A 27,167-nucleotide genomic window follows, 5' to 3' on the forward strand; every position below is an offset into this window, starting at 1 on the left:
GTTGGAGTCTGTTTGAGTGTGTGGACAGGTGTCTTTTATACAGGTAACGAGTTCAAACGGGTGCAGTTAATACAGGTAATGAGTGGAGAACAGGAGGGCTTCTTAAAGAAAAACTAACATGTCTGCGAGAGCCGGGATTCTTACTGGTTGGTAGGTGATCAAATACTTATGTCATCCAATAAAATGCAAATTAATTACTTATCATACAATCTGATTTTCTGGATTTTTGTTTTAGATTCCGTCTCTCACAGTTGAAGTGTACCTATGATAAAAAATTACAGACGTCTACATGCTTTGTAAGTAGGAAAACCTGCAAAATCGGCAGTGTATCAAATACTTGTTCTCCTCACTGTATATATCCACTCAACATGTATTATTTCCTAGTGGTTAGAGCATTGGGCCAGTAACCGAACGGTTGCTGGATCAGATCCCCGTGCTGACAAGGTAAAAAGCTGTCTTTCTGCCCCTGAGCAAGGCAGTTAACCCACTGTTCCCCGGGCGCCGAAGACGTGGATTTTGATTTCGGGGGGTTGGGTTAAATGCGGAAGACACATTTCAGTTGAAGGTATTCAGTTGTACAACTGACTAGGTTTCCCCCTTTTCCTTTTACAAACAGACGTGTGCACATCCACTCATAGGCATGTGACACACACATACTTTCAAAATAAAAGTCTATTGTATAATGGAAACATTTTTTTTGTTGTCACCGTACTCAGCTCTATGACACACCAAACACATAACAGATGTGTAATGCGCTTTGCATGTGTGGTTCCCTTGCACATGCTGGATAAATGTAATTTAACCACTGAAAACCCTCCCACTTCCTGACGAACAGATTTTCCGGTGGAGTTTTCAGTCAATAGGGATTTCAGTACATTTATCTAAAGCCATCCCTTTAAATTTAAAGGTCCCCAAAGCGCACACATCCCTGGGTCGCTCCTCTTTTCAGTTCGCTGCAGCTAGCGACTGGAACGAGCTGCAAAAAACACTCAAACTGGACAGTTTTATCTCCATCTCTTCATTCAAAGACTCAATCATGGACACGCTTACTGACATTTGAAGCTGCTTCGCGTGATCTATTGTTTGCTCTACCTTCTTGCCTTTGTGCTGTTGTCTGTGCCCAATAATGTTTATACCATGTTGTGCTGATCCCATGATGTGTTGCTACCATGTTGTTGTCATGTTGTTTTGCTACCGTGTTGTTGTGTTGCTACCATGTTGTTGTCCAGTGATGTTGCTGTGTTGTCATGTGTGGCTGCCATGCTATGTTGTTGTCTTAGGTCTCTCTTTATGTATTGTTGTGGTGTCTCTCTTGTCGTGATGTGTTTTGTCGTATTTTATATATTTTTTAAAATCTAAACGTTATTGTAAATAAGAATTTGTTCTTAACTGACACGCCTAGTTATATATAAAAAAAATCAACAAAAATCTGAAGATGCTGAATGGAGATCACAAGCTCTTCTACTGAGCACAAGCTCTTCTACTGTTGCGATGGAGGCAATAGGCTATATGAAGACTACCTAAAACCACTGTAACAGAATTATTGTAGTGTGGAAATAAGTTTATGCCAGATTTAGCCTATGTTTAACCTCTCCCTTCATTTCAAAGTCCATATGTTCATGACCTGATTCATATAAATCATGCAAATTATTTAAAATTCATATTAACCCCTCACACAGAATATGCTTTGGCAAGATTTTGAGTGATGAAATAAATGTCTAAAAATTCTATAAAAAATATTGAGTGGCAAAGACTCCAGTGGTCATACATAATTCATAGATTCACCAAACACCTATTATTATTTTATGTTTCATTATTCCTGGTATATACTACTGGTTATGATTGCAGACAGAGCCCAGGGAATGGGATGGTGCAATATTGAATTAGTCGTATTTTGAGAAGGTGCATGCATTGGGATGTCCACGTCACCCAGTTATATGCCCATGCTGTAGAGACACCTAGCGGACTGAAACTTCACTCTTGTCGGTGTAATACAGCTAGTGCTATCTAGACTTGCACTGGAAAATCCATTACATTAGCGACCTAAATGTGAAGTAAACTCAACTGAGGAGTATTAGAGAATGGAGACTTTTAACTCGAAAATGTGCAGGATACATCTTTTGGTTTCCCTGACTTCCGTTTTCTTTTATACTGTGTTATGCTTGTTTGCGTAGCACTCCTTACAGGATGTTTGGTGTACGTTCTTTTTGAGGGTGAGATGAAACTGCCAAAACTCTGAAAGGTATTATTGTACATCAGAATTGCAACACAAGATTTGTTCAAGCCTAAAATGTTAGTCTGTAATTGTATGTTCACAGATTAAATTTCACGTTTATGTTTCACACATGGCTTTTCCTACGATCCTAACAATTTACGATCCTAACGATACATACGTTCAACCTTTTGGCAGTTATCTGGCGCCATACATAATCCAACCTCTCCCCGTTTTCCAGTCGTTCAGTACAGCACTGTTTCCATTTAATTGAATGTCCCAGAACGTACACACGTATTGAACTCAGCCAACTACAATTTAGCTTTCTGCCATATGCAAGTAAATCGACGCTTTTCATTGGCTGATATGCATTTTTAACTGGAGAATCCATTTAACTTTAAATTTTTGCTTATGTTTGCAAGTACGGCACTGAGGTCTCTTAGTTATGCCCAACGTTATTAATGAACAGCACATATTTTTCTTGACCAAATGTGACACAATCCCATTGCCTTCCAGTCAAAAAACCACACTAACTGCTTTGTCGTCATTGCGTCTTATTGCGTCACAGGACAAAGTACAGAGTTGTATCTCTCGCTTAAGCCACTCTGGCTGTAAACCTACACTCACTTCCCTGAAATCGGTACTGGGCGGAGATCTCGTTCTTGAAGCTCGAAAGTGAAAGTAGAAAAAGCATTATAGAAGGCTTGATGCTTTTTGTAACTTGATGGTTAACATTATCACAGGTTTGTAAACCGTGTAAGGCTTATCATTATCGTAACCTATGTGGGCTATACATGGACCTATGAGATTGCGCGCATGTCGGCCCCTTCCTCAACTGTTCATCGAGTGTGTGTCACGGACACCACCATCTTTTATGTGAGTATTTGCCAATAGCACTACACAGCAACCATGTTGATTCAAATAACCAAAAACAGGTTTTTAGGCATTTTTGCTATTTAATAAAACATTTGACTGAAATATCAAATTTACATAACTATTCAGAACCTTTACTCAGTACTTTATTGAAGTAACTTTGGCAGTGATTACAGCCTCGAGTCGTCTTGTATGACGCTACAAGCTTGGCACACCTGTATTTTTTGAGTTTCTCCCATTGTCCTCTGCAGATCCTCTCAAGCTCTGTCAGGTTGGATGGGGAGTGTCACTGTACAGCTATTTTCAGGTCTCCAGAGATTTTCGATCGGGTTCAAGTCCGGGCTCTGGCTGGGCCACTCAAGGACATTCAGAGACCTGTTCCAAAGCCACTCCTGCGTTGTCTTGGCTGTGTGCTTAGGGTTGTTGTCCTGTTGGAGGGTGAACCTTCGTCACAGTCTGAGGTCCTAAGCGCCTTGGAGCAGGTTTTCATCAAGGATCTCTCTGTACTTTGCTCCGTTAATCTTTCCCTTGATCCTGACTAGTCTCCCAGTCCCTGCCACTGAAAACCATCCTCACAGCATGTTTTATTTTATTTTATTTCACTTTTATTTAACCAGGTAGGCTAGTTGAGAACAAGTTCTAATTTACAACTGTGACCTGGCCAAGATAAAGCAAAGCAGTGCGACACAAACAACAACACAGAGTTACACATGGAATAAACAAACAGAGTCAATAATACAATAGGAAAAAGTCTATATACAGTGTGTGCAAATGAGGTAGGATAAGAGAGGTAAGGCAATAAATTGGCCATAGTGGCAAAATAATTACAATATAGCAATTAAACACTGGAGTAATGATGTGCAGAAGATGAATGTGCAAGTAGAGATACTGGGGTGCAAAGGAACAAAATAAATAAATAACAGTATGGGGATGAGGTAGTTGGAAGGGCTATTTACAGATGGGCTATGTACAGGTGCAGTGATCAGTGAGCTGCTGTGACAGCTGGTGCTTAAAGTCAGTGAGGGAGATATGAGTCTCCAGCTTCAGTGATTTTTGCAGTTCGTTCCAGTCATTGGGAGCAGAGAACTTGAAGGAAAGGCGGACAAAGGAGGAATTGGCTTTGGAGTGACCAGTGAAATATACCTGCTGGAGCGCGTGCTACGGGTGGGTGCTGCTATGGTGACCAGTGAGCTGAGATAAGGCGGGGCTTTACCTATATAAAACTTATAGATAACCTGGAGCCAGTAGGTTTGGCAACGAATATGAAGCGAGGGCCAGCCAGGTCGCAGTGGTGGGTAGTATATGGGGCTTTGGTGACAAAACGGATGGCACTGTGATAGACTGCATCCAATTTGCTGAGTAGAGTGTTGGAGGCTATTTTGTAGATGACATCGTCGAAGTCAAGGAACGGTAGGATAGTCAGTTTTACGAGGGTATGTTTGGCAGCATGAGTGAAGGATGCTTTGGAAAATAGGAAGCCAATTGTAGATTTAATTTGGAGATTTTTAATGTGAGTCTGGAACGAGAGTTTACAGTCTAACCAGATACCTAAGTATTTGTAGTTGTCCACATATTCTAAGTCAGAACCGTCCAGAGTGGTGATGCTGGACGGGCGGGCAGGTGCGGGCAATGATCGGCTGAAGAGCATGCATTTAGTTTTACTTGCATTTAAGAGCAATTGTAGGCCATGGAAGGAGAGTTGTATGGCATTGAAGCTCGCCTGGAGGTTAGTTAACACAGTGTCCAAAGAAAGGGCAAGAAGTATACAGAATGGTGATGCATGATGCTGCCACCACTATGCTTCACCACCCATGCCAGGTTCCCCCAGACGTGATGCTTGGCATTCAGGCCAAACAGTTCAATCTTAGTTTCATCAGACCAGAGAATTTTGTTTCTCATGGTCTGAGAGTCCTTTAGGTGCCTTTTGGCAAACTCCAAGCAGGCTGCATGTGGCATCTATCTGGCCACTCTACCATAAAGGCCTGATTGATGGAGTGCTGCAGAGATGGTTGTCCTTCAGGAAGGTTCTCCCATCTCCACAGAGGAACTCTGGAGCTCTGTCAGAGTGACCATCGGGTTCTTGGTCACCAACCTGTTTTCGCTTCTTGGTTGATTGTAGTTTGGATCTCTCTACTGTACACATATTTTTGGAAAACGTTAAATAATGTTATTCAAGTAAGAAAAGCTTTTAGCTAGCTATATTGCCATAGTACGTTATATATTTGCACGTTGATAAGCTAGCTAGTTAACAGCCGTGATGTCTATATAGTTAGCTAGTGGTGGGCATGCTACTAGCTAGTAAGTTAGCAGTGCATTTACTCGCCTCAGCGCTGTTTCTAACCTTTGTCATTTTTGTGCACGTTTTATATTAACTGAAATAGCTATGTAACATATTAGATACATAGCTTACCAAAAAATGCATCGTCAGCAAACATTACAGTACAACTGAACACATGGTGTCCCTGCAATTTAATGTTTGCATGCTAGGCAAGCTAGACAGGCAAAGAGAGGAACAAACAATATGTAGCTAGCTAGCTAACTACACCTAGCTATCTAGCTACACCTGTCCTTGCAGAAACCTTTGTGTTGTTCACGTATACAACATGGTCAAGGCAGCACTGCAAACGTTGACCTTGTGCAATAGTTATCTAGTCAATAATCTAACAGCCAAACTAGCTAAATGAAATAACTGGGCTGGCTAGTAAGATAGTTAACAAGCAGCTCTTCTAAGTCAGCTAGGATTGTTTTTTAGCTAGCTATCTATCTAAAGCTGAAGTCATTCAAGTTTTATTTTCCTGACATTGTCATAGATTTTAATACAAATCCTCTTCTTTAGGTATAGGTATTCACGTATTTAGACGTTCCTGAGTACTGATACAGAGCTCATTCTTGAGGCAGCTAATGAAGCACACATGAAGGATGGAACACTACTCAATAATCTGTCTGTGAATTCAGACATCCTGAAAACTGTCTGAAAGGATCTTCCAGTTTACAGCCTATCCAGCAAGTCTACAAATTTGCCAAGTTGCAGAAGCTTTGGTAAAAAGTACCCATGCCTTAAAGAGCCTGGGTCCTTCTCAGGTCTGTATGGATGGAAAACAAGCCTATAGTACGAGATGGGCAATTACAGATCGAAACTTAGAGGAATTGGTTGCCCAGAACTGAAACTACAGTATGGCGCTAACAGAGATGGTCGCCTCGCTTCGAGTTCTTAGGAAACTATGCAGTATTTTGTTTTTTTATGTATTATTTCTTACATTGTTACCCAAGGAAATCTTAAGTCTTAGTACATACAGCCGGGAAGAACTATTGGATTTAAGAGAAACATCAACTTACCAATATTACGACCAGGAATACAACTTTCCCAAAGCGGATCCTCTGTTCGTACCACCACCCGGGACAATGGAGCTAATTCCAGTAGGCGATCAAAGTGTGGTGTCAGGAAAACAACCTCTCACTCAACGTCAACAAAACAAAGGAGATTATCGTGGACTTCAGGAAACAGCAGAGGGAGCGATACAATGCACTCTAAATAATGCTACTTTAATAATGTTTACATATCTTGCTTTACTCATATCACATGTATATACTGTATTTTATACCATCTATTGCGCCTTCGCCATCGCTCATCCATATACTTACATGTACATATTCTCATTCACCCCTTTAGATTTGTGTGTATTAGGTAGTTGTTGGGGAATTATTAGATTACTTGTTAGATATTACTGTTAGATGTTATTGTTATATGTTACTGCACTGTCAGAACTAGAAGCACAAGCATTTCGCTACACTCGCATTAACATCTGCTAACCATGTGTATGTGACAAATACAATTTGATTTGATTTGAAGTGAACTCTGTCAAGAGAAAATCACCAGAGGACAGGAATATTTTTTTTAAACTAAGAAGGCAGAGGTAAATTACCTCCCACCCCACCCTGCTGGAGAAACAGATGAGACTCTGGAGAGGGAGTGAGTGGAGCTACTGGGAGAAGTACAAATATGTGACAACTACAACATTGTGAGTGCCAAAATGTTGTTCAGGCCCTTCCTGTGAAGGACTTCAAAGAAAGATGGCCAGCCCTGTTTGAGCTCACTCAGGTACAACATACAGCTGAATGAAAATAGTCAATGTCGGTAGAAAATGTATATTGATCAAAATATTTTTTGGTCGTGGCCTAATATTCTAATCTACAATGAAATATGCATTAAAGATTAGTCAAGATTAGTCTGAACATTCTCACTCTGCACATGCTTTGGGAGGGGTTTCCCAATAGCACTATGGCTCTCAGATCATCTTTTGTCCTTATCTGTTCAGAAGACCCCCCTCCCCCAGTCTATTATTTCTTCATTTTTTTCATTCAGCATGTGATGAACTTGTTCACTGGGAAGGATCTGCACCAGAAAATAACGCATGGGATCTGCATCAAAGGAGCAGAGTTCCTGGCAGGTATTTGCAGTGTTACAGTCATGTACCTTGCTTATGGGCCTCCTCTATGGTTTAAATCTAAGGTACCCCCAAAGAACTGAAATATACCTTTGAGGTGTTCCAAAAAGTATTCTTGGAATTGATGATCTCAGCACCTTCCCACGGCTCCAAGCTCTATAGATGAAGTTACTTGTTTTCATAGATATCTAAAGATATCTATGAGAACTCTCAAAGGGCCACTAACAAACTGTGGTTTAAACCCTACTCAATAAGCTGAAAAGCTAGTTGCTAGGTAGTATAGGAGCTACAGTTTACATGATGCTCTTTGTCAGGTGAAGTCATTAGAGACATTGTCAATTCCTGTTTAAAAAACAGCTTTGTTTTCAAACTTACTCCATATGCGCTAGTGGATATCTGAGATTATATGTCAGGTTCAAGCCATCTGGATGTAACTTTACCTAAGGAGACTAGGTGGAGTTATACCCAGAATGCTTATACCTGTCAAAGTATATGTCTATATGGGCTTCACTAGTGCATATGGAGTCAGGTTTAAGGGACACTTTGGCATATAAAGTCGCAAGAAAAAGTATGTGAACCCTTTGGAATTACCTGGATTTCTACATAAATTGGTCATAAAATTTGATCTGATCTTCATCTAAGTCACAACAATAGACAGTTTGCTTAAACTAATAACACACAAACAATTATATGTTTTCATGTCTTTATTGAACACACTGTGTAAACATTCACAGTGCAGGGTGGAAAAAGTATGTGAACCCTTGGATTTAATAACTGGTTGACCCTCCTTTGGCAGCAACTCAACCAAATGTTTTCTGTAGTTGCGGATCAGACCTGCAGAACGGTCAGGAGGAATTTTGGACCATTCATCTTTAAAAAACTGTTTCAGTTCAGCAATATTCTTAGGATGTCTGGTGTAAACCGCTCTCGAGGTCATGCCTCAACATTTTAAATTGGGTTGAGGTCAGAACTCTGACTGGGCCACTTCAGAAGGTGTATTTTCTTCTGTTGAAGCCATTCTGTAGTTGATTTACTTCTGTGTTTTGGGTCGTTATCCTGTTGCATCACCCAACTTCTGTTGAGTTTAAATTGGCGGACAGATAACCTTACATTCACCTGCAAGATGTCTTGATAAACTTGGGAATTCATTTTTCCGTCTGATAGCAAGCTGTCCAGGCCCTGAGGCAGCAAAGCAGCCCCGAATCATGATGCTCTCTCTACCATAATTTACAGTTGTGATGAGGTTTTGATGTTGGTGTGCTGTGCCTTTTCTTCTCCAGGAATAACTAAACTTTAGTTTAATCTGTCCACAGAATATTTTGCAAGAAGCACTGTGGAACATCCAGCAATGTTTTTTTTGGACAGCAGTGGCTTCTTGTTTTACGTATCGTAGACTCGTCAACAGAGATGTTAGCATGTTCCAGAGATTTCTGTAAGTCTTTAGCTGACACTCAAGGATTCACCTTAACCTCATTGAGCATTCTGCGCTGTGCTCTTGCTGTCATCTTTGCAGGACGGCCACTCCTAGGGAGAGTAGCAACAGTGCTGAACTTTCTCAATTTTGGCAATTTGTCTTACCGTGGACTGATGAACATCAAGGCTTTTAGAGACCCTTTCCAGCTTTATGCAAGTCAACAATGAATCTTACTGTAGGTCTTCTGAGATCTATTTTGTTCGAGTCATGGTTCACATCAGGCAATGCTTCTTGTGAATAGCAAACTCAAATTCTGTAACTGTTTTTTTATAGGACAGGGCAGCTCTAGCCAACATCTCCAATATCGTCTCATTGATTGGACTCCAGGTTACCTGACCACTGACTCCAATTAGCTTTTGGAAACGTCATTAACCTAGGGGTTCACATACTTTTTCCAACCTACACTGTGAATGTCTAAATGATGTATTCAATATAGAAAAATACAATCATTTGTGTGTTATTAGTTTAAGCACACTGTGTTTGTCTATTGTTGTGACTAAAATGAAGATCAGATCAAATTTTATGACTAATTTATGCAGAAATCCAGGTAATTCCAAAGGGTTCACATACTTTTTATTGCCACTGTATTTTGTAACAATATGTGCAATGTATGTTTTGAAAAACCATGTTTTAATTCATCTAAAACAGTTTGAATGAGGTATTTGAGCTAAAGTTCATATTGTGCTTTGTCTAAAGTGCTAATCCCAAACTATCACCTAAACCTTATGCAGTTGTGAAGATCTGAAATGATTTGTAGTCAGGTGCAAGCTATCTGGTTATAACTTTACCTAAGGAGGCAGGTGTAGTTATACCCAGAATGCTTACAGATTACAAAATAATGAGGTCTCCACAAATGCCTAAGGAGTAGGGTTTAAGGGGCAATTTGAGTTTGAAGAAATTATAAAATTATAAAATGTATTTTATTCAAATAAAGTTAAGTTGAACACTGTTGTTACTTTTTGCATATACCCTTGTATAGAAATAATCATGTTTAGTAAATTATCCCAAGTATATTGAGGTAACTATTTGCATCAGCTTTTTAAGTATAGTTGTGATTATATATTTGAGTAGTAGGAACCCAATTTAAATACATTTTACTAACCTGAGTACAATAAGTAACTGAGCAAAAAACATTTGTAGACAAAACATAGAATATCAATTACGATACTGAGACAATTCAGCAAATTAATCTTACAATAGTAGTTTGATAACTAATTAAATTAAGTATATCAAACTTATAACATTACTTCTGGGACTTGAAGGACTTAAGCAGGTCAAAAAAAAAGAACTGTTCTGAACCTGATAAAATTAATTTGAATGAAAGGAATTTTTTAGATCCAGTTAGTTGTTTGCACTTAATATATTTGAGTTTGTAATACACTAAAAGTGAAGCATATTATACTTAAAATATCCTCCTTGTTGGATTTACTTAAAAGGCTGATGCAAATAGTTACCTACAATTTTTTAAAGTAAAAGGGGCACAATATTCTTTGTAGTGCACCAACCGTATCTCTGCCGGTACCCAGTGAGCTGCAGGTGCCTTGGAATGACTGGATAGAATATTTTGAATTGTACATTACACAGGGCAGACAAAATAGGCTTGCCAGACGAAGAGAAGAAAACATTGTTATGCGCTTACTTGGCAATGAGGGACTGTGCATATTAAATACCCTGACAATGACTTAAACATGTGCAGCAATGATTGATGCCCTCACTGTTTACTTCAGCAATGCTCAGGAGCCTCGGGACTGTCAGGAGCCTCGGGACTGTCAGCAGCCTCGGGACTGTCAGGAGCCTCGGGACTGTCAGGAGCCTCGGGACTGTCAGGAGCCTCAAGACTGTCAGGAGCCTCAGGACCCGGATGATTCACAAAGAATCAAACAGAACAGTGAGTCAAACAGAACTTCCAAAAACTTTCACAACTCTGATCATCAAAATAGGAGCACCATATTCAACATTTGTACTAATAGCAACATGCACCCATAATGTTTAAAGGCCATAAATACTCATGAAAACATGTAATAGTTGGACAGGGAGTGTTAAGTACACAACACTTTTGGAATTTACCCAAAACAAACATTGATTTAATAACAGAACATAATGTGTTGAATCCAGGTCACAGCAACATGTCTGTATTATCCCACTGAGCTAAAGCCCACCAAACTCACAAAGCCAACTCCATGACACTCATAGGTGGTATTCAGTGGTATTAAGTATGACCAGCAATCCTGGAAAATATCCATGATAATGTGTTTTGTGTCATGGATATTTTACAGGTAGTAAATGTAGGGTTTCTATTAGGATAGCTGTGTGGACTGAAATGGATAATGGCCTGAAATGTATAATGGCCACACATGTTCTGGAAAATTCTCAATACTACAAATTGGATACCATGAAATTGGGGAGAAAAAAGGGGTAAAAAAATATACATGTTTTGCGAGCCGTACTTTTCCCCCCTTGCATTAGAGGATGGTTTATGAGTAAAATGCACCCATATAACCTTTCAAATCCCAAATAGTGAATAGCTAGTTTACTTTCAACAAACTACAATAGGTTAGGCTACTGTTGTGGATTAGGTGAATTACAAGTTAACTTGCTGGCTAACACATACAGTAGCTGTATCAACAAGCAGGTTATCATAAAAGAGCAATATTTTATTTTCTATTTAGGAAAAAGGATGATCATTACAGGAGCAGCAGCAACAGTGGGAGCAGGTACGATTATGTATTTAGTCAGCATGAATATTCTATTTGATCCAATAACTCAACTAATCTTTATTATATTTGTTGATTTTTGCACAAAAAAAACACTTTCTGTTCAAAATCCATTGTAAACATACTTTTGATAAGTTCAAAGAACGTAAATGGAACAATAATTGCCAGAATAAGAAACACCATATACATGGCACAATAATTGTCAGTATAAGAAAATGAATCTCTAGTCTATGCTCTGAACATTATTGGTTAAGCCCTTTCTAGGTGTTACCTTCAAATAATTTCACAGTTGTGTTACTACTTTCTTTTGTAATTTAGGCCTAAGTCATTCACATTATAGTGATACCATTGTCAAACCTCCTATAACAGGGAGCCATGTATGTTTTTGGTTGTTTGCTCGCTGCATGCTCTTGTCTGCTGGGCCTTCACAGCTGCGGCAGTGGTGGGGGCACCAGTTGCCCTGGGAGTGGCAGGTTTGACTACTGTTGGGGTTGCTGCTGGAGCAACTGCAGGGGGCGCCGCAATAGGTAAAATCAAAGAAAGCTTTAATGGCATGATGGAATAAAGGAAGCCAATGGTAGTGTTTGTGATTATACTGTTTAGAACATATGACTTATTGAGTAGAATTTATCATTGATGATTGACTTTGTCGTTTTCTTCTTTGCTCTTATAATGTAAGGATGTGTGTCCTGTGTGTATCCATTTTGGGTCACCCATGTTCTTTGAAACTATTAGCCCACTGAGCTAAAGCCCACTAAAGTCACAAAGCCACCTCCATGACACTCATAGGTTTCAAGTGGTATTCTGCATGACCAGAAGTCCTGGAAAATATCTTATGATAATGCATTTTGTGTCAAAAAGCATAATCATAGATTTTTTCCCAGGAAGGATAGCTATGAGGTATGCAATGTATATAATTATATTTTGGGACTATATGAAGGGTGGACTGACAGGCGAGAACATTTTTCTTGAGTAAAAGTCCTTTTAACCTTTTGAATCCAATATGGTGAGTACCTAGTTTACAATCAACAACCAAGGTTACTCTGATGGATTGGGTGAATTACAAGTTGAGTTGACATAAAAGGAGGTTATCATATAATAAGCAATATTTTCTTTACCATTTAGGAACAGGTACAATTGCTGCAGCAGCAACAGCAACAGTGGGAGCAGGTAAGATTATTTATTTAGTCAGCATGACTTAAAATGATCAATTACCAGCTTCAAATAATTTTACAGATGTATTAGTACTTTGTTTTGTCGTTTAGGCCAAACATTCACATGATAGTGATACTATTGTCAACCTCATTTAACAAGAGCTCAGGTATGTTTTTGGTTGCTTGCTCAAGTGTTTCTGCTGGGCCTTCATAGTTGCGGCAGTGGCAATGGCACCAGTTGTCCTAGGAGCGATAGGATTCACTGCTGGTGGGATTGCTGCTGGATCATATGCAGCAAGCATGATGTCTGCAGCGGCTGCGGTAAATGGAGGTGGGATAGCAGCCGGGGGTCTTGTTGCTGCTCTACAGTCAGCAGGTAAATACGAAGAAAGCTACAGTCTTTCGAAGAAAATAAAGATAGCCAATGTTGGTGTTTGTGATGTCATAAATTACTAAAGCATATGACTATATAATTTATCATTGCTGTTTGGATTTTTTATTTTTATGTGTGACAGTGACAGATGTGTATGTGGTCAACCTAGGTGCTGCAGGGCTTTCAGGAGTGGCTACAGCGGCGGTGGGGGGTGTTGGAGCTGCAGTTAGTGGCGCCATGGGATGGGTGGCCGCAGGAGCAGGGTTCTCAGGAGCAGCAGCTACTACAGCAGCTACGGCAGGTGTGTGAGTGGCAGTGTAATGTAAGCAAGTTTGTTTCTCATATATGGGATAGTGACGTGTGTGGTCTTCTCTAGGTGCTGCAGGGCTCTCTGCAACAGCTACAGCAGCCGTGGGAGGTGTTGGAGCAGCAGTTGGGGGAACAGCAGGATGGCTGGCCTCAAGGACTAGGACACCTGAAGGGAAAGAAGAGACAGGAGCAGCTACAGCAGCTGCTGCAGGAGGTTTGTCAGATTAATTTATCATTGATAAATTGGTCATGTAAGTTAAATTAATATTTGGCCTCTAGAGCCCAGGACTGTATAGGCTAAGGCTGGTACATGTAGGTAAGCTAGAAAAAAAAGAAACGCACACCTATTTAGGCGAGGTGCTGGCCAGCGGAGTAGAAAACTTGAAAACAAAGGAGAGCCGCACACTCTAGGAGCTCAGATGCAAAAATGTAATTACCAACGTTTCAACAGCCAAGCTGTCTTCATCAGGGTATAATCACAAACACTGCGGGATGACTCGTTTATATAGTGTCAAAAGACACACAGATGTATGTAATCATGGCCAAATGTGGCCTAATATCATTGGTTAATTCTCAAATATAAAAAATGGCATACAGAGAACACCATACAAAAAACAAATGGATAGCATACGATCATAGATTCATTTTAGACTACACAAGCTTACAAACAATTACAATGGCAAAGTCACAATAATCACAAGAATGGCTTCAGATCAGTCTACGTTGAGAGCGAAGGGAGCAAGGGTCTTTAAATTAAAGATCCAGGGAGCCTCTCGTTTTAACAATAAATTCTCAAGGTCACCCCCTCTCCTAGGGGGGGTGACATGTTCGATGCCAATATAACGCAGAGATGAAATCGAGTGGTTTTCTTCCAAAAAGTGGGCCGCAACTGGGTAAGTCAAGATTTTGCACCTAATGGTGCTACGATGCTCTGAGATACGTACTTTTAATTCACACTTTGTTTTACCCACATAATTTTTACCACAAATTATAAGATAAATAACTGCCTTAGTGGAGCAGGTGATAACACCTTTGATTGGGATCGATTTCCCTGTTTGTGGGTGTTTGAAGGATCTACATTTATAAGTGCCATTGCATTGAGCACAGCCATTACACTTGTAATTTCAATAGTATCACTATCATGTGAATGTTTGGCCTAAACAACAAAACAAAGTAGTAATACATCTGTAAAATGATTTGAAGCTGGTAATTGATCATTTTAACACTTGTAATTTCCATCCAGTAGGGGCACAAATAGACGTTGTTCAGGAATATCTTTGGGTGGTAAATCAGAGTGTACCAATTGGTCTCTGAAATTTCTGCCCCGATGTAGGTAAGCTACCACTATGGGCCAGTAGTAAAAGTGCAAGAAATAGTTGTCACTTTATTGCATACACGAAAAGACAAGATCATTTTAGTAGGTAAGGTAAAGGCTTGATCAGGTGTGGTGAGTTGCAGGGAGGGGGCGTGGCCAGAAGGTAATTGGGATAAGAGCCATGACCCTTCACAACAGTGAGGATGTTTGTATCTCGTATGTGGAACAGCAATGTGTGTGGTCTTCCTCTAGGTGCTGCAGGGCTTTCAGGAGAGGCTACAGAGGCTGTGGGAGGTGTTAGAGCAGCAGTTGGTGGAGCGTCTGAAGGGGAGGGAGGAGTCGAGGAGAGAGAGCTTTCAGGAGCAACTACAGCTGCTGCAGAAGGTGTGTGAGGAGCAGCTGAGACAGAGTCATTTATCATTTTAATTGGTAATGTAAGGATATTTGTATCTCGTATGTGGAACAGCGATGTGCGTGGTCTTCCTCTAGGTGCTGCAGGGCTTTCAGGAGAGGCTACAGCGGCTGTGGGTGGTGTTAGAACAGCAGTTGGTGGAGCGGCGGGATGGCTGTTCTCAAGAATCAGGACGTCTAAAAAGGTGGGAGGAGAGTAAAGAGGGAAGAGAGAGGATGAGAAGAGGGCCCTTTACACAAAAACTGATTGATGTTATGAATGTTTTTTTTGTTGCTCCTTAATATATTTTTTTCATTGTTCATGTTTATTTTAGTAAATATTTTCTTTATAAAAAAACAGCGAACGGCGAATAAACTATAAACTATCAAAATAAAGTTGCACTCTCCATGTATAAACTCCCAGCAATTTAATTGGTATTTACCAACGTTTTGGCATCACTGTGCCTTCCTCAGTGTCTGAGTTTATAGTAAATGTTTTCTCAACACTGTTTTTTCTTGGTTAAAAACTTCTTAGATTTATTTTTTAAGGGCTTGTAAGTAAGCATTTCACTGTAAGGTCTACCCACACCTGTTGTATTTGGTGCATGTGACAAATAACACTTGATTTGCATGATTTCATAATGGTGTTATGAGTGCATATGTAAACCCCCTTTTGGTGTTGCCAAAACACATACGGGTATATACCCACTCAACATGTATTGCAAACAGATGCATGCACATCCACTCAGAGGAACACTTATGCATGTGACAAAATAATTAACACACATACTTTCAAAATAAAAGTCTATTGTATAATGGAAACATGTTTTTTTAGTTGTCACCGTACCCAGCCCTATGACATACCAAACACAGAACAGGTGTGTAATGCGCTTTGCAGGTGTGGTTCCCTTGCACATGCTGAATAAATGTAATCCAACCACAGAAAACCCTCCTACTTCTTGGCGAACAGATTTTCCGGTGGAGTTTCATTCAAAGTAGTTTTCAGTACATTTATTTAAATTTGGTGTAAAGTACCTTTTTAAGTTGAATTTTCTCAACAGACTCACTAGAATATATGGAGAGAATGTTCAGAATATTAGAGATCAATGAAAGAAAGTAATTTAAATACGCGCATATTCGTCTCATTTCAGCACTAATTAAAAAATACTCTGATCTTGTATATTATTTAGGGTTCAAAAAAATGTAGGAATAAAAAAACAGGTTTGGAAAGCCTTTACTTAGAGAATATATTGGTGAATCAAAAATACGGTGGTTTGATTCATCCTGAAAGTTGACATATTCAATTGGTCAATTCATGAAATATTGGAAGGTGAGAAAAGTGTACAATAGGGGATGAACAGTAGTCCTATAAATCTACCCTATCAATCGTCACTAATCACGGATGACAACGGTCCAGTAGTGAACCGTGCGCCAGACTCAAGGTTTAAACTGCTAGGTATGGTCAAGATTCAAATACGCCACATGCCCTTAATTATTGCACAACATGTAATACGTTAGCGTAATATGATTCACTATTGCTAGCAATCCTAAGGAACAACCACACAAACGTGACAGAGGAAAGAAATAACAATGGAATGGAATTATGAGTGGCGTCATTAGGCCTAGGTTTCCTAGGTTTCCTCTTTCCAAGAGGTTTTTGTTCCAGAAAGAAATTATGTTTTTCTGACTGAACCACATATCTTTTGACAGTAACGCAGTGTCCCGCTTTGGACTGAAGCTGAACCTTACAACATTATATTTAACCCTGTTTAAAATTAGCAATGTTGAGGTGGTAGAACTGACCAAACAAAATGAATCGTAGACATAATATAACCTATTCCATTCTACAGATTAACATGCTTGGCTTATGTCTGTTATTTCCATATAGGCTATGTAAATATTTGTTTAAAATAATAATAATAAAAAGTGAATTTATTTCATTGAGCTTGTATTTATTCACTTACCTACTTACTTTTTCTATTATTGTTTTTGCGCTATCAAGAGGATAACCTGCAAGTTAGCATTTCATTGCACTGTTTACTCCATGTGTACATGACAAACAAACGTGAACTTTTTTTCTCCACCTTACTGTCACTGACTGCTGATAGCTACTTTGAGGAAAATGCACTTACTATAACTTTGATATGTGGTTGTCCCACCTAGATATTTTAAGATGAATGCACTAAATGTAAGTCACTCTGGATAAGAGCGTCTACTAAATGACTAAAATGTCAATGTAAAATGCCAGGGGGAAGGCAGCCAGAAAGAAAGGGGAAAAGATGGCCAGCTTTATTTATAAATACATAGGCCCTTAAATTGTGTCCTCAAATGTTGTAATCTAAAAATCTCACATTAGCTGGTAGAACTGACGAGGTCGTGTATCTTATTCGTTTCTACAGTTTTTTTTCTTTTTTGCTCATGTCTTTTTATAAGGTCAAACGGTTTGGTGGGGATATAGCTATAATTAAAACATGGAGAGAAATCTGTCGTGACTGTCATTGCGCAATGCCTTGCATCACATGCTCACATGCACTAGACTAGATCAATGCTACACTCTGGGGGGAAAAGTGCCAATTAACCTAAAATTGTTCTTCGGCTGTCCCCATAGGAGAACCCTTTGAATAAATATTTTTGGTTCCAGATTAGCCCTTTTGGTTCCAAGTAGAACCCTTTCCAAAGAGGTTTCTACCTGGAACCAAAGGGTTATCCTATGGGGACTGCTGAAAAACAATTTTTCTAAGAGCGTAGATCAACATGACATGATAAAATTGACATAGCCCGATGAGTGAATGAAATTACTGCCAGTAAGAATTTCATTGAACTGTGAAGCCTACACCACGTCTATACTGTACAAATGATAATACAATTTTATTATATTGATTTGTGCAAGTGTTACAGGGTTAAATTGGTGATTCCCCTTGCCACATTATTGTTAAGCCTATGGGTTTTTGGTTTTAGTTTGGTCTTGCCTTCACCTACTCAACATGGCATCTTATTGGCTGGTTTGCGTGGCTTGCTTACGAGGGTGGATGTTTCAGTTAGCACTGTACATCAAAAGTGATTTTTATGCTCCCAAGTGATGGTTTGAATGTACAATTTTGTAAATGTTATTAGAACATCATACACAAGATGCAGCGTGCGTTTGTGCATAGTTGTTGTAGAGAATTTCAGCTAATGCTAGCTAGCAACTTGCTGTGTCTGGTGGGGGGGTCGTATTGTAATGAAACAGGCAGGGAGCAGGCCTCGAACCCTCGACCTTCTAGCCCGAAGTCCAGCGCGATATCGACTGTGCCCCAAAAGCATGCTCAAGCGACAGTGTCGATATCCGCGCTTACAAACCCAGGGTAGTTACAGTATATTTTGTACAGTGCGTGAGTGCGGAGTTGGATGGTGAGTCGTGCATTGCATGACGTGCAATTTTGTGCTGTTTCTATCAAGTACATTGTTAATATTGTAATGACCTGACTAGATCATAAAGGAACAATTGTCCAGACAGAGGATTGAGTTTACGAATTGACGGTTTATTAACCCAACTTTACACAGGCTACTGTTTGGCCGTAGCCCACACCAAATAAATGAAAGATAACAACAAGCCAACCGTGACCTTCTCTTGTGAAGGCCAGACGTAAGAGAGAGAACAAAGGCTAAACCTGGTCTTAACTTCCAATGCTCAACCCCCCTCCACGCCAACCGCCAGGATGCCCGGCATCAGAACATTCCAGGCATTCCCGTGATTGGCAGATAGCAGGTTGATTGGCATGTTGGACCCCGCGAACACTGGGTACTGGTAGGTACAACACAACCACCTACTAGCCTAACACATAACACACAGCTGTCTGTGCGGGTCGCTACAATATTATATGATATATAGTAACTGTTGTATTATTTCTGTAGCTACATTGCCCAGTGAACAAGCACCAAACCAGCGTGCGTGAGTGCAGAGTTGGATGGTGAGACGTGCATTGCATGAAGTGCAATTTTGTGCTGTATCAGAATAAATCTCCATGACAGGTGCTAAAAGCTGGAGTTCGTAACGATGACTGATTGTACACAACGCAAGAAGAGTACTGTTATACAGGCACGATAGCCACTACAATGAAAGACATATTATAATGACTATACCTATGCATTGCGTGCAGAACTTAATGAAGTGACAATGAGTAGCGAGGAATATCGTCAGTGAAATAGGTCCATCATGAATTATACGTGTGAGACACTACCAGCAGCATATATGTGCCCTTGTCCCTGCAAAGGATAGCTGTATTTGGAAATAACTCTTGCACTCCCTGCGGAAGAAAGAATATGACCAAAGACAACATGTTGTTTAGCAAACAGCCATAATCAAATATTAATTGTAATGTTAATATTGTCTGCCTTGACAGCAGAGGGCACACTGATAATTGCATTTACTTCAGGCATTGAGTGTGCGGGAAGCACATGTATTCTTCATCAGTTTTAATAAAGTTCTGAGTAATAATCCATTGTGATTATTTCTCCAGCTAAAAATTACATTCATGATTGTGAATGAGAATCCCGGATGGAAAGAAATCTCATATGGTTGAGTGTTCCCCATGAATAGCCCCGAGGGACTATACGTTTTTTTTAAAGAGCAATTTACGATAAATCCGACCAGATCTGATGTCTGAAATATATGATATTATATATCAATGTGGAATGATGGCTAACCACAAATCATAGAAATGTAATTTATCAACCTCCTGGGGGATAACATGGAGCAAAACATTGCGGCAGATGCTAAATGCTACCACAAACTCTGCGATGTAAAGGACACGCTGTAGCCTGGGTTCAGAGGTTTGGTCACCGCAACAGCGAAAGGGGCCCGGGTGGTGGCGGTGAAGGTGGCCGCGGCGCGGCAAAGGGAGTGGGGGAAGGACCAGACTGGTTGGGCAAACCTATAGCCTAGCGTCTTGAAAAATGGGCCTGTAAAAACGGCCAGCTCGTCTCATTTCCAAGACCCCAACTTTATTTGGGTTTTCCTATTGGAATAAGGTCACGCCAATCATCATAAGTTTATTAGCCAATCAGCAGCATTTTATCCCGGGACTTAGCGTAATACCCGACCTGGCAGTTTGTTAGAATTTGTCTGTGCTGCTAGCCTATTTTCGGTTGTAGATTGCTCATGCTTATTATGTTTTATAATGTGTAGATATTTCTACATTAGTCTATTATTCTTTGTGCTTCTAGCATGTGTTTGGCTCCACATAGCTTGTTTAGTTGTTGACATACAAATAGGCATATTTTTTTCCCATACTGTGCTATAGCCTAAGTTTCTTTACAGAACCACAATTAGTATCAGAGAGAGTGGTGTTGTATGTGTGTGAGGATCTTCATTAAAGCCTTGAACTGGAACTACTGCTTCCTCGTGTTCTGAAAGGACACCCTGTCGTTGTTTCTAACGGCCCAAAATCCAGCACCTAATTTTTTTATCCCTTTTTATTGGTCCTTAGAATTCATAAACAACCCATATTTTTTAGGGCCCACTTACATAATGGCTGTTCATTCTCTAACTTATTCTCGGGGAAATCCTAGTCATGAGGAATTACCTGAGAGTGGGTGTAGATCGGTAGCTGGAAATCCAGGCTGTATCACACCCGTCTGTGATTGGGAGTCCCATAGGGTGGCGCACAATTGACCCAGCGTTGTCGGGGTTAACTCCTATAGATTTGAATTCAACACTGTTTCAGATAACATTTGGTCCCGGTCTACATAGTGTTAAAGATACCCTACGGGTAGTGTCAAATTTTCAGAGTTAATTTGACTCAAAATTTTGTTAAAATTACACTGAATTTAGTTGAATTTACACTGCAATGTCTGCATAATTTTACACTCCGATTTAATTCCAACATTAGTGCTCATTGACTCCTCATAGTGTTGAAAATACTCATCATGGGTTAAAATAAGTCAAAACTGTTATTTTTACACCCCTTTTTTTATGTGTAGTTAAATAAAGGTTAAATCAACAACAACACAAAACCTTTCCCCAGGGGAGCTTTTGGCATCTGACATAATTTAAACAACACGAAAAGCAGACACCGTCGTTCAACAACTGTTGCTGAAAAACAGCAAGTGAGAGAACATGGGTAAATTGAAGTATAAATACATCCCAAGATTTACACCCATTGGTTTAGAGAGATGAAGGTGATAATTGAGCCCATAGGTTGAACAGCAAGCATGAGGAATGTGCATTATTGTGCGATGCTTATAGCCTATAAGGTAAATGGGTGAATGAAGTTCCGCACGTGGCTAATAGGAAAGAAGAGAAGAAGCAAGACACTATGCTGATGATGATACGTTTGTATTCATTCCCACTATGCCCGTATAATAGGAAACAAAGTGAATTGTGTTTTGCTTACTTGATGAAGTTAAAGAAAAGAATGTAGCCGAATACTGACAATAGGGTCACGTGATGCTTAAAACATGACACACAAATGTAGTTTACTGAAGTTCAATCAGGAAGTCTGGTCTGAATGCTCATTTATTTCCTTTATCATTCCATCATAATGTGCCTAGGAAGCCTGTTCGGGTACAGCATAATGTGCCTAGGAAGCCTGCTTGGTTAATATGATATACACTGAGTTTACAAAACATTAGGAACTGCTCTTTCCATGACATAGACTGACCATGTGAATCCAGGTGAAAGCTATGATCCCTTATTGATGTTACCTGCTAAATCCACGTCAATCAGTGTAGATGAAAGGGAGGAGACGGGTTAAATAATTATTTTAAGCCTTGAGACAATTGAGACATGGGTCTCAGAGGGTGAATGGGCAAGACATAAGATGTAAGTGCTTTTGAACGGGGTATGGTAGTAGGTGCCAGGCACACTGGTTTGAGTGTGTCAAGAACTGCAACGCTGCTGGGTTTTTCACGCTCTACAGTTTCCTGTGTGTATTATGAATGGTCGCAAAGAACCCAATGGACATCCAGCCAACTTGACAGCTGTGGGAAGCATTGAAGTTGACATGAGCCAGCATCCCCGTGGAACGTTTTCGACACCTTGTAGTCCATGCCCCGACGAATTGAGTCTTTTCTGAGGGCAAAAGGCGGTGCAACTCATTAGGAAGGTGTTCTTAATGTTTTGTACACTCAGTGTACAATAAACCAACATCATTAGAACTGATTTGCTATATGTTATGATTATGTTATTGAAATGTTAAATTCAACACTTTATTTAACTAGGCAAGTCAGTTAAGAACAAATTCTTATTTACAATGACGGCCTACACCGGCCAAACCCGGATGACGCAGTGCCAATTGTGCGTCGCCCTATGGGACTCCCAATCACGGCCGGTTGTGATACAGCCTGGAATCGAACCAGGGTGTCTGTAGTGACGCCTCAAACACTGAGATGCTGTGCCTTAGTACCATAATTTTCCATTAACTCAGGTAATCTTAAATTCACCAATGTGAAATATAATAACACTTTTGGAGACTGTAGTTTAGAAATTGTATTTCTGGCCGCAGCCGGATTCGAACTAGGGACCTTCGGGTCCACTCTTCCCATTCCTCAAATACAAGAAAAAAGATTGTAATTCTTTTTGTTTATCATAATAAATAATGAAAAATAAACGTATTTACTGTAAAAAGTAATTAGTTCTGCTAACTACATCTTTCTGTCGAATCCCATTGCTTAGAACCATTCGAGACACCCAGCTCAAAGAATGCCAGTGTTTAATACTTCAAATAATAACATCACCACCCATATAGTTATCTTTTTAAGTTCGAAATACTTCACTGTTTTGTGTTTCATTAACTTTTTGACACTAAATTGCATTATGTATTGTGAACTATAAAGATTGAAGTTACTTGAACATGAATATTTTTTGAGTGAACATAAACATTTAGTGTCCCTTCTACTTAATTTATTTACCTTCATTACTCATTTTTGTCAAGTGTAAGTAGTTTTCAATGGCCATGTCTAAATGTTTAACTTTGTTTTACGTATTTGACGATTTGTCATTTGAATCCACCTTAGCCTCTGTCATTAAGAGTGGTGCTAATGACTTTGTTGTTGGTGGGAATGGCTTGTCTCATTATTGAACATCAATTTGCTTGACGGTTTTGATATCCGTTCCTCATGATCAATTACACCTCATAGCACAGCAAACTGCTTATTACTATTTTAGAAATATACTTTTCTTTCTTCGAACATGCATACAACATTGTGTAAAAGTATCATAAAGTCTAAACATTTTGAATTACCCGCAATACTCTAAAAACAGAGCCACGTGGCACTATTAAGTATTCATAACTAGAAAAAACATAATCATTTGATATCATCACAACACGGATAAATACAGTATTTTTAACTCCGATATCAATGTAAAGATGTAAAACAATACAATCAAGCAAGAACAACTTATTTAATAAATGTTAGATTGTCTGTAAGATATTAAATAATCATAACTTGTAAAAACTCTTTCATTTAGATCAGCAGAACAAAGACAAATAAAGTTCGATTTACTATATAACCTAATATTTGTTTTGTTAACAGTACTCAAAAACATTAAGTGTTAAGGACATCTGAGTGAGTACCACTTACAGACGTGCTCAAATTTGTTGGTACCCTTACAGCTCATTGAAATAATGCTTCATTCCTCCTGAAAAGTGCTGAAATTAACAGCTATTTTATCATGTATAGCTCATGACTTGGAGAGAAGCTTGATGTTACATACCTCTACAACCATATGGGACACTGACTGAAGTTCACTTTGTCAGTAAACAATTTGCATGGCCAAATGAAGGCAGACCTGGCCTGATCAGAATGTTTAAAACATGCTACTAAGAGATGACATGAGAGACCTGCTGCCAGTATCACCATGACAAATGTGTAGATGAGGGGATGGCTGTTTCTTTTTATTGTGCTCAAGGAATCATGTTCCTTTTAATATTTATTCTATTTTGCTTTTCCCGAAAAGTGTTGTGAATGGTTTGTAACGTGAAATTGCAAATAAGTTTTCAGTTTAGAATATCAACTTGAAATGTAGCAGATGAACAAATCATGTAAATACAGGACTTACTTGTAATATTATAGGACTTAATTGCAGAGCCACTGTACTTATATGGTATGAATTTAACTTAAAAGTGTGTGTGTTTATGCCTGGATGCTGTTTTAGTGTTTGCCTCAACCATCCCTTCCACTGTGTTGCGACCAACTTTTTAAACTATAGGATGTGTGTGTTGCTACAGAAAATGTGTGCACCAGCTGAGAACACATTGCACATTGTCTTTGTATTCTTTCCAGTCATACAATATATTTAATGTATTAGTATTTCTAGGTAAGACATTCATGAAAAATAAAATTATACATTATAATCTTTTTGTAAAAAACAATAAATAATGCATATTGACTCTTGATCTTTATAAACAAACCACTATTTTGTTCCTATTCAGTTTGATGTTTAACGTCCCCTTTCACACAGGTTCATCTCTCTCTTTCTTTCTCTCGTCCCCTCTCTCACACATACATTGTATCAAATGCAGAAATTAGAATACTGTCACATTTGAAAACATTAAATAAATATATTACAATTCATATAGCATGGCCTGTGCATGATTCATTATAAATAATTATGCATGATAAATAGAATATACGCTACACATTTAATTAATAGTGTAATATAATATTGTGTCAAATATATGTGAATCTACAGACAAAGCAATGGGCTGTACTCGTTAAACTCAAGAAACACAAGCTTAGCTTAACTATATGATCATTTTTCATTTCCAATCTAAGAATAAAGGAATCTAAAATGCTTTATTAAATCAACTGCCACTAATTCTCCAAATTCAACAGTTGATTTTCATTTTACTCGGAGACACCGCAGGAACTGCTCTCAAATTCACACTTCACCCCGCTAATGCTGTCCACGCTTGGCTGACTGTTAACTCTCTGGTGAGTGTGAGAAAAGGGGAAAGTCTCAGACCGGGACATCCTCCCTCTGCCCTGTGAGGAATCGGAGGAAGAGTTAATTACCAGTCTCATGAACTCAGGGGCGGTGAATCGCCGAAGTAATCTGGTTCCCAACCCGGTGAACCCCAGGGGATGGACAGGAATCTTCTCCGGCTCCATCTCTTCTCTGTGGAAGAGGAGTTTGTTGAGTCGTCCGTTCGGAGGGAGGCTGCCGCACTTCTGACTCCCTCTCCAGCTTGATTGAGCGAAGTCATTATTTTCATCTTTTGGCGCCCTGGTGGAATCCTCGGGCTCTCTCGGAGATTGACTTTTGCCGTTTAAAAGTGCTTTTTGCGCAGTGACAGTTTTGTCAGCATCGTTTGTCATCTCACAGTTGCTCTCTTGACATTCAGTCTTGACTATCAGGGCTCTTTCGTCCTGCAGCGAGGCTCTCTTTAATTTCCTGGCTGATAGGCTCATGTCACACACATCCCCATGATAGGACTGCTTTCTGCTGCTCAGCAGGTCCAGGTTAAATGACTTTGCTTTGCCCCAGACTGAAATACTATCTGTCACCTCCTGTTTCATTCGTTCGTTTCTGCTGACATTTTTCTGGCTTGGCTCTGGGCAATGGCTCATTGTTTTAACCCCCCTCATGTGCCTTAGCTTACAGTTCTGTGACTGTATCTGTTTGGCTGGGAATATGTCATCCTGTTCTTCTTCTGACTGGCCCCTCTCTAGGCAATTGCTGTTTCTCTCAAGGGACTTACTCTGGCATTTGATGCGCGCCCACAGCTCGTTGCTGTCCCCGACCCTCAGCTGTCTCTGGAACACCTTAGGTAGCTGGTCTTCATCCGTGCTGTGGAATGGTTTAGAGAACCTCTCCAGAACCTGCCTGGGGAGCTTGTTTGGTTGCCTCCGCTCGGTCCCTCCCTCTTTCCCGATCCCGACCTCCCCTAGTTGGTCATCTGACACCACCCCCCTCCTCCCAGAGTTTAGGGCCTGGACACACTGGTCGTGCCCAAAGAAGTTGGCCACCTGGATGGCAGAGTGGCCAGCGTGGTTGGTACGGTCAAGCCTCATGCCCATTCTTTTGAAAGACCTGACCAGGAACTCCAGCACGTGGCTGTGGCCGGTGTAGGCTGCGTAGATCAGTGCGCTGTTCCCCCAGGTGTCAGACACATCAGGGTTGGCGTTGAACTGCACCAGAAGTTTGACCACGTCCAGGTGGCCCAGCTCACAGGCCAGGCTCAAGGACGTGCGCCCGTATTCGTCCTGGCAGTTCACGTCAGCCTCTTTCTCCAGCAGCAGACGGGTAAACTTGGCCCTGGCCACGGGATCCTGCAGGCAAACGGCGAACATCAGAGGGGTGCGGCCGTTCTCTGTCTTGGAGTTGATGATGCGGTTGTCCAGCGCATCCAGGACAAAGCGTGCTAGGTGCACTTTGCCCCCGTGCATGGCATCCAGGAAGGTCTTTGTGCCAGAGCCCTGGCGCAGATCCTTAGGTCTCATCATACTTAACAGTAAATTCTGGAGGTGAGCCTCAGACTGTGTTCTGAGATAGGAAGAGAGAGTGAATCAGGACCCTGTTTGTGTTGACAGTGTGTGTATTTACCTCAGAGTGAGCCTCAGTGAGGAGCTGCCGGCATTTTTATACCTCTCTCTCGACACGCCCTCCCCACGTTGCCAGGGAAACAGCCATCCGAGGACCATTGTGCTGCTGCAACCTCCATTCAGAATAACCTGCCTCCGCCAGAAGAAAATATATGCTATTTCAACTGAATAATTACTCAAGGAGAAAAACATGACCAGTGTTTTTCATGTGTGCCAGGTAGAAGTGGCTGCAAAAGAGATGCTTAAATCAGTCTCTTTTTTCCCCCCAGGTTACCATTCTTTCACACGGCAACTCTAATGAACTTTACCAGACTCTCTCACATGGAGGAAAATAGAGAGCTTGGAGTCTCCATCTATGTCCTTTGTTGCTAAAGGTCAGCCA

At 40.2% G+C, this 27,167-nt stretch overlaps 2 protein-coding genes across 4 annotated transcripts; one reads left to right on the forward strand and one right to left on the reverse strand.

Annotated features, from left to right (window-relative positions):
• The first annotated feature begins 2,777 nt into the window (after positions 1-2,777).
• Positions 2,778-17,199, forward strand: LOC129812733 (interferon alpha-inducible protein 27-like protein 2B). 3 transcript variants are annotated; one of them, XM_055864558.1, is made up of 10 exons: positions 2,784-3,088; positions 10,732-10,892; positions 11,674-11,718; positions 12,150-12,245; positions 12,844-12,888; positions 13,087-13,248; positions 13,415-13,546; positions 13,622-13,768; positions 15,122-15,253; positions 15,359-17,199. In XM_055864558.1, exons 1-10 carry the CDS (start codon positions 2,994-2,996, stop codon positions 15,478-15,480), a joined length of 1,137 nt encoding a protein of 378 aa, XP_055720533.1. In that variant the 5' UTR covers positions 2,784-2,993; the 3' UTR covers positions 15,481-17,199. The 3 variants fall into 3 exon arrangements, with proteins under 3 accessions (XP_055720536.1, XP_055720535.1, XP_055720533.1); XM_055864561.1 differs by lacking the exons at positions 12,844-12,888; positions 13,087-13,248 and having other exon boundaries at positions 2,778-3,088; XM_055864560.1 differs by lacking the exons at positions 11,674-11,718; positions 12,150-12,245 and having other exon boundaries at positions 2,780-3,088.
• A 5,471-nt stretch (positions 17,200-22,670) lies between these two features.
• On the reverse strand, positions 22,671-26,880 carry LOC129812732 (ankyrin repeat domain-containing protein 18B-like). Its single transcript, XM_055864557.1, has one exon. The coding sequence runs from the start codon at positions 26,684-26,686 to the stop codon at positions 25,088-25,090; it is 1,599 nt and encodes a 532-aa protein (XP_055720532.1). The 5' UTR covers positions 26,687-26,880; the 3' UTR covers positions 22,671-25,087.
• Positions 26,881-27,167: the final 287 nt, after the last annotated feature.

This window comes from Salvelinus fontinalis, chromosome 16 (genome assembly GCF_029448725.1).
Source record: "Salvelinus fontinalis isolate EN_2023a chromosome 16, ASM2944872v1, whole genome shotgun sequence".
Lineage (NCBI taxonomy): Eukaryota > Metazoa > Chordata > Actinopteri > Salmoniformes > Salmonidae > Salvelinus > Salvelinus fontinalis.

What these genes read in the sequence shown, in the direction of transcription:
- LOC129812733 (XM_055864558.1), top strand. Translation starts at nt 2,994, where the DNA reads ATGTGGGCTATACATGGACCTATGAGATTGCGCGCATGTCGGCCCCTT. An exon ending in CGGACACCACCATCTTTTAT is followed by an intron (nt 3,089 to 10,731) that starts GTGAGTATTTGC and finishes TGTTTACTTCAG; the next exon opens with CAATGCTCAGGAGCCTCGGG. An exon ending in TGCTGCTCTACAGTCAGCAG is followed by an intron (nt 13,249 to 13,414) that starts GTAAATACGAAG and finishes TGGTCAACCTAG; the next exon opens with GTGCTGCAGGGCTTTCAGGA.
- LOC129812732 (XM_055864557.1), bottom strand. Translation starts at nt 26,686, where the DNA reads ATGATGAGACCTAAGGATCTGCGCCAGGGCTCTGGCACAAAGACCTTC.